The following is a 7,973-nucleotide window of genomic DNA, read 5'->3' on the forward strand; positions in this document are numbered from 1 at the left end:
ACCCAATTACCGAATAGTGTTCTGGTTTGGATTGCACCGACATCTCTTTTCTAAGTTTTGCCATCTCTTTATCCTTGCAATTTAAGTTCTTCAAGTCATCAATCAATCCTTTCATTTATGTGATAGGTCTGCATTAAAAATAGACGTCGGGTTGGGCATCGCTGTGTCTAGACCCAATTTGGATTTGGGCGTGGATGCCTCCTTGCGCACCTTGGGGTTGGTCCAAGCCCACCTGGGTGTTAGGCTTGAACACATGCACACCTAAATTGGGTTTGGGTGAGCACGCATCCACGCCAACCTTGGAGTTAGGGGTGGACGCGTCCAGACCCAACTTGAGGGTGAGTGTGGCTGTGTCCAACCCCATTTGGGGTTGGGCATGGAAGTGCTCAAACTTTTAATTATAATAAAAATAAAAATAATTATAACACAAATAATACTATTTTTAATATTAATACTTTTAATCATAATAAAAATAAAAATAATTATAACACAAATAATTTTTTTTTTATTATTAATAATATTTTTTCAAATTTATTATTTATTTTATGACTAATATAAATTATAATAAAAATAATTATATTTATAACATAAATAATTATATTAAGAATTTCAAGGAAAATTACAACTAATAATATTTTATATCAATACTTTGAGTTAGAATAAAAGTAATAATATTTATAACACAACTAATAATATTTTTTATATGAATATTTTGAATAATAATTTCAAGGACCCAACTTAAGGTTGGGCGCGGGCACGTACAGACCCAACTTGGCGTTTTCATAGGCAATCAAGTCTTTTGCCAAACAAAAAAACACCATGTGGCACTTAGGTTTGCCCTTGCATTGGAGCCGCCAAATGCTAGGTGGTGCTTGGGTGCGCCCAAGCGCTACAGAGCGCATGGGTCATGACAAAAGACCTGATTATCTTGGGTTTGAGGTAAGACTTGATTGTCTTAGGTTCAGCGTTATATACGCAGTTCAATAGGTCTAGCATGACCCAATTCTATTGGGTTTTGATGAAAGATTTTAAATATTTTAATTTTTATTATAATTAAAAGAATTAATATGAAAAATAGTTTTATTTGTATAATGAATATTATTTATGTTAAAAAATACTATTATTGTTATTAAAATTTAAAATATTCATATAAAAATAGTATTAATAGTATGAATATTAAAAATATTATCAGTTGTGGTATAAATAACACTATTTTTATTATAAGTAATAATATTATAATAACAATGGGAAGCGTCACGTGGCACTTGTATGCCTTTACACCACGTGATGGTTGGGTTGCCATAGCCAATCGAGCTTTTTACCAAGACCCATGCACTAGGTGGCGCTAAAATTAGCCCTTCGCATTGGAGCCTTGCAAGTGTTAGGTTGCGCTCGGGTGTGTCTAAGCGCCAAGTAGTACTTGGGCATAGTCAATTGAGTCTTTTGCCATGACCCAAACACCAGATAATGCTTAGGTTTGCCCCCACATATTGGGGCCACCCAAGTGCTAGGTTTGGGGGGTCCTTTGCTGTCATAAGCCAAGAGGGTCGGGGGATGGGTTCATGGTCGGACCTTGGGGGTTGGATCCTTCAGATGCTGGGCCCAAGAGTGTTTGTTTTAGGTTTGGAGTTTGCGTCTAGACCCAAGACAGTTGGGTTGGGTTTTAACAGTTGACCCAACAGAATGGGGTCTTGCTAGCAAACCCTGCTAGCTTGGTTGGGCAATCAGCTTGCAGGTATGGCCCAACACCAGGACATGACAATTCAAACACCAGATGTTTGTAGCCTGGAGCATAACCCCTTCTCGCTGCAGCCTAGAAACTTTTACGATTGAGAATAAATTACCCTTGCACCGAGTGTCTATGCCTAGGGCTACAACACACAATACCCCTATAACTTGTGCAATCCATGATGCAATGATTCTAACAATACTTTTTTTAGCACCATTACAATTTACAGTACAATATATCTTGATTAACAATGATTTCCCCACAGCTTTAGATATCATACTACTAACAGAACTGGTCGCAACCAATGAAATTAACATGGGAAGAGTCTTTGCTGCAATAAGACAATGAATGTTCAAATGCAATTAAGAGGGAATCGCTAATGACATAAGTAAGACTATTGTCCAATTTTTATGGGATCTTTTTGCTTCCTATATAATCATGGTAGTGTGGCATTCAAGCCCTTTCTCTCTCTCTGTTTTTTTTATTAAATCTTTTTTTCATTCAAATCTTTCTTTTTTTCTATTGAATCATTTTGCTTTTCATTTAACAAATCTCAACTCTTTTTTATTCTCTCCCATCCTTTTTTTATTACATCTTTTTACTTTTCATTTAACAATTATAATGTAATTTCGCAAAATCAACACTTAGCAAACCATGACATTGTGATAAAGACACTAGGCAATGCAATGTGAAGAAAACATTAAAAAACAATAAAAGCACAATATAGAAGGAAAAAAAATACAATACATTAAGAGTTGCAATAATAGCCCATAATATTTGCTTTTTCTTTAAATGCTTTCACTTGACTTTTGTATTCCCAATATGTCTTTTTACATTAATGTTATATTAAATTGACTTGAGTTTGATATTTTACTTTAGTTTGTTATAGAGTTTTGATGATATTAAGTTATTAAGTTAATGTTTGATTAAGTAAAATAAAATTTTATTTTATTAATTCAACCCGTTTAAAATTTTTAAGGATCCAATTTTAAACTAAAAAACGAAAAGAAGAAAAAATCTCCATCCCTAGAACCAGTATTTCTACAAAACAAGGAGAAGCAAGTATAGATACGTCCAAATCAACCATTAGTAGCTTCGCTTCTAGCTACGTTCTGAATCCCTTTAATACCCAGGAGAAATTAAAAACAGCAATCCAGAGCATGCTAATAATGTCTTATGTACATGAACTGAAATATTTTTAGTCAGAAATGGGAAAGAACACGTGGCACTTACATATTCTATAACTGTTTTTGAAGGCCAAGTTTGTGGCTTCAAAGATTACAGGCAACAAGTTTAAAGCACAGCATTAAGAGAATCTTCCGAATAGTAAATAAGTTAGACTGGAACTAACATTGAATGGGCCTCTCATAAACAGGAGGTAAAGATGGGCAGTTCTCATTCATGTTGGCATATGGCTCTACGCTGTTATACTCCGGCAACTCCATCTGATACTCGCCAAGAATCTGGCAGAACGGGAGCTGAACATTCCCATTGTTGCACCACCTTGGCAAACGTGTTTGGTTGTTTTCGAAAATCTTAAGCATGTATGCATCGCGAATCTGTGAGCAGCAATGGGACATATCACTTAACATGTCGAAAGTTAAAGAGAGAAATGTGATGAAGATCAAGTAGAATAAAAAAAGCACTTCTAACTTACAGTAAATTCAGTTACTTGAACAGAGCTGGAAACTGGACCAAATACTCCAGCAGCCTTATACATTGCAAGAATAAAAGCAACACAAGTTGTTGATTGCCCATCACTATAAACCCATTCATCGTGTTCTGGAACAGTAAGTAATTCATCAAAGGCTATGCCGCGCCTTTCTGTCTCACCTAAAATCCCATACAGGTCCAAATCCTGAAAGAAATACCAGGTGAACGCCAAAAGTTGATTACCGAACAAGTATGCTTTAGGTGCACAGCATTTCTATCGCAAAGTATGCCTGTGCTCATTCATTATAAACCAAAAGGTTCAAAATCTGTGGACTCAGTTCAAACATGCACAAGGATTGGAATCTATGTACTTCGATTAGTTTCCTCCATCTGACCTCAAGATTTCTGTATCACTATATGATTATAAAACTAAATGATAAGAAATTGAAAACATGCAAGTATGCAACAAATATAGATTCATTTTTGCAATTGGTTCAACAAAGAAGAAAGATAATAAGAGTTGGAACACCATGAGTTTTTCTTTGATCAGTAAAATTTGGAAAGAAAGCTAACACAATACCATAAACAAAGCTTCAGTCTATGCTTTGATTGGTTGAATTGATTTATTTATTCTGGTTCTTATCATTTTAGTTATCATCACAATTAAAGAGTGCCATATGGATATTTGGTTGCCTTATCAAACAATATTCTCCCAAACAAGATGAAGCAACATTCATGAGATTGTAGAAGCTGTCTAATACGGATAAATAAACACAAGCAAATAGTTTTTTTTTCCTCACCCATAAATTAATTGATTAAATTAGTCGTTTCACCATATTTGCTGTTGGCTTAAAGCATAACCATCGTAAAACAAGAATAATAGGTTTATTTGGAATTAATCACACAAACTGAAGAACTAGGACAACTACAGATCAGGAACGAAGGGCAATACCTCAGTTCCAAGCCGTTTATTTAGAGCTTCATTCCACATATTTGCAGCATATGCTGGCTGCACACGAGTCCACATAGACATGACAGAAATGACCTGAAATAAGGTTCAACTCCTTAAATGACACATGTACTAAATCTGATTCCTGTAGAAAGATGAATCATTGCAAAAATATTCTCCCTCTTCCAGAAGGAAAATCAGTGGTCATATGACATTCATCTTTGAATTTCAGTATGTTAGCAAACTTTTGCTTCAAACAACATATCAACTACTCCAATTTAAATTTTATATATCAGCACAGCCTTCAGTTCAAATGCTACTTCAAAGTATGCAAATATGTATATACAACCACTCAACACACAGCCATAAGCATGTAAACATGAATTCATGACCGCGCACAAACAATAACCATATGACTGTCATGAAATTAATGTGCTGCCATAGGAAGTATACCACTGCTGGCAACAGAAAAGACCAACCCAGGCAGTAAGCCAGCACTCTTATTGTGCAGCATGCATCTCATGTAGAATGCAATTCCAGGAGACATATTTGTGTATGTGTATATAAGAGATCTATACCAAGTGAGCATCAAGAGGGGGTGGGTAATTATCAGCTATTGTGTCAATCCAACTAAATATCATATTGTGATAACCGTATGGCTTGCCAGACATGCTTCGAGCATATTCCCAAGCCGCAGTCGAGTTGAACTTTGCACGCACATCTGGATGTAAAGGAAGCAAAGCTATCTGTGGATTAGAACTATCCTTTAGTGACAACTCCCACCACTCCTCCCATGGGATTACCACTATAATCTCTTCACCCTGCCAAGTCATATGAGAACATGCTGTAAGGAGAAAATATTTTTCAAACAGCTAGGAAAATGGTTTGGTATAATATTATATTTCTGAACACCCAAAATCCATTCAATACCATATTTGTATGGTACCTTAGACAGTTTTCTATGCGATGCTTCTATATTTAAACACTGTTACTTTTGAGCACACAGACCTACCATATTTGTACAAATTCCATAACTAAAAATGCAACATGGTTTCCAAGTGACAACCCCATACCTCAAGAAGAAAACTCAACTTTTTCTTCCAGAAGGATAACATTCAAAAATTTTACTTGCTTCTGGCAGGCTGAAACATTAATTCAACTATGCAAATCTGAGATTGTATCAAAGCATCTACAGAATAGTGCTTCTGTGTGCCTAAAAGTGGTACATTTAAGAACATGTTCAACAATAACAACAGAAATAAAGAAGGTACAACCATATTTTCCAAACAGCATTCTCCATTTTTCTAACTAAAAATTCAGTTATATTTTCCTCGTATATAAAACCATGATTCCCCTTCTAGCCACACAAATGAAAAGGCTAGTGTTCAAGAGAAACAAAAGCAAAAGCAAAATCACAAGTTTTTAAGAAGATATCATTGACTTGTGAACATGATAAAAACCAGACATTTCAAACAACCTTATGATAGCTTATTCATACTTTTTTCTTCATCTAATCAGCATTCTATTTGATTTAGCACATACTTTTTCATTCTCATGTCCTGATTCACCAACCCAAAGATTCCCCAGTTCATCCTTCAAGCAAACTGCTGTGTGACCAGCAAATGCACCAGTCACCCATTTCTCCAATGTCTCAAATCCACCCCACCGACCACGAATCTTGGAGACTGCCAAAAAGTCACCAGAATGAACATCATCTGGATTAATGGTTGTGCGCCAAGGCTTAGGTCGTTTCTCAAATGTAGCACCCATGTGCTTTGTGAGGAAAGCTAAGTTAGCATTCTGACCCCACGCTGTATTAGAAAACAGAGGCAAGACATCAATTAAAGAAAGCAAGGTCCCCAGCATTCCAGACGGCATGAGAAATACAGAGACACCGTGCTGCTTCACCTGCTCAACCATAAATTTGCATTTTAACTCACCTCTTATGCAGTGAAGTTACCAAAGCTAATAAAATTCCAAAATAGAAACAAGTAATAAATCACATTACATATTCCATCTCAGCAGCTTCTTCCCACGAATCAAATTTCAATGTGTGTTCCCGTGCAGAAAAGTAGTAATCCCAAGTAACTCTGTATGGCGTTGCAAAAACATACAAATCCATACATGTCCAGCTATGCGCCGCAGATGTCTGTAAAGAGAATACAGGTAGGTTAAGCTACATTAAGATATGATCATGCTACTGACTTCATTTCCAAGAGTAAACAAACATGCTACAAACTTAACAAACACAAAGCCCTATTATTTTTATTTTCCTCAATTCATTCCATTAAAAGCCTTAGAATTAATTAATTAATTATAGCAAACAAACATCGAAATCAATCAATTAATCAAACGAGAAAAAGACCTTGAGACGGAGAAGGCCGCCGCCCAAGGCAGGATCGTGATCGGAATCAGCGAGGGAGAAGTCGAGGCGAGCTTCGTTGTCGTAAAAGCAAGCTCCTTTCCACTGAAGAGTTCCATTATCAGGAGAAACAGATCCAACAAAATAAGGCAATAAATCAACGGCGCTGTGGAGATTGTTCAAAACCGGCCACGATATCTGGTGAGGCAGCACCGGGAGCACATCCTTAACCCTAAAAGGTACCTTGAAAGCCTCAACATAATAATAATTATTATTATTGTTCGAACCAAAATCTCCTCCTAAAAATAATAATAATAGGATTAAAAATTTCAGCAATTTAATCGTTGGATGATAGAATAATTTAGACATAAGATTGGATTTGGGTTTGGATTAAATTGCAAAGAGAGAAAGAGATTAATTACTGTTATTATTTTTCGTTATGATAGAGGAGATTTTGGTTATGATCGATCCATTCTGTGTGTGGGTGAGGAAATTGATCTTTGATTGACTTTTTGTTGTTGACGTTGACAACGAGGGAGAGGGAGAGACCACTCCCTTGTTGAGGACTTGGAAATTGGAATGGAATTTGAGTACGTGGCAGATTTACAGCTCGACTTCCTCCTGTCTCATTATCCTGTTGATAATCTAAAATCTTTCTTCTTCTTTTGTTTCAACTTTTTTAAGTTTATTACTAATTATTTCAATTGCCCTCCGCGGCATGTTTTTTTAAAACGAAAATTGAATATGCATGTTTTTTTATTAAAAAAATCTTACATATAAATAAAATATGTATATATATATATATTTAATTAAATAAATTAAAATTATCTATATTAATAAATAAATAAATAAATCATTAATGATTATTGACACGACAAAAAAATTGATATCTTCTTCCAAGTGCAGAAGTGTCAAAATAATAAATAACCTGACAAGACCGATGTCGAACCACACGGAGGTTAATTATATAAATTATAGATAATAATAATATAACAACAACAACAACAACAATAACAATAGTAACAATAATAATAATAACAAAGAAGAAGAAGAAGAAGTTGATAAGAACTTTGAGATAAAAGATTAATGTAAGGATTAAACAATGATAACAACAAATGTCAAGGTTAGAGGATCCACTAATGGTATGTCAAACAAGTATAGTATAAACTTTTATTATTCAATTAGAAACCACACATAAAGAAAGTTCCAATAAGATTATAAATTGTTAACATATTTACATTAGTTATTTTATTTGAATAATGTTAATACTTGTAAATGTT

General features: G+C 35.0%; 1 protein-coding gene across 1 annotated transcript; it reads right to left on the bottom strand.

Annotated features, from left to right (window-relative positions):
* Positions 1 to 2,868: 2,868 nt before the first annotated feature.
* On the bottom strand, positions 2,869 to 7,153 carry LOC105116927 (uncharacterized). The gene is made up of 7 exons (XM_011014437.1): positions 6,697 to 7,153; positions 6,340 to 6,480; positions 5,874 to 6,239; positions 4,910 to 5,152; positions 4,335 to 4,427; positions 3,387 to 3,587; positions 2,869 to 3,288 (listed from the first exon to the last, which is right to left on the bottom strand). The coding sequence occupies exons 1-7, from the start codon at positions 7,060 to 7,062 to the stop codon at positions 3,076 to 3,078; spliced, it is 1,623 nt and encodes a 540-aa protein (XP_011012739.1). The 5' UTR covers positions 7,063 to 7,153; the 3' UTR covers positions 2,869 to 3,075.
* Positions 7,154 to 7,973: the final 820 nt, after the last annotated feature.

The sequence above is a fragment of the Populus euphratica genome, unplaced genomic scaffold, assembly GCF_000495115.2.
Source record: "Populus euphratica unplaced genomic scaffold, PopEup_1.0 scaffold1110.1, whole genome shotgun sequence".
Classification (NCBI taxonomy): domain Eukaryota; kingdom Viridiplantae; phylum Streptophyta; class Magnoliopsida; order Malpighiales; family Salicaceae; genus Populus; species Populus euphratica.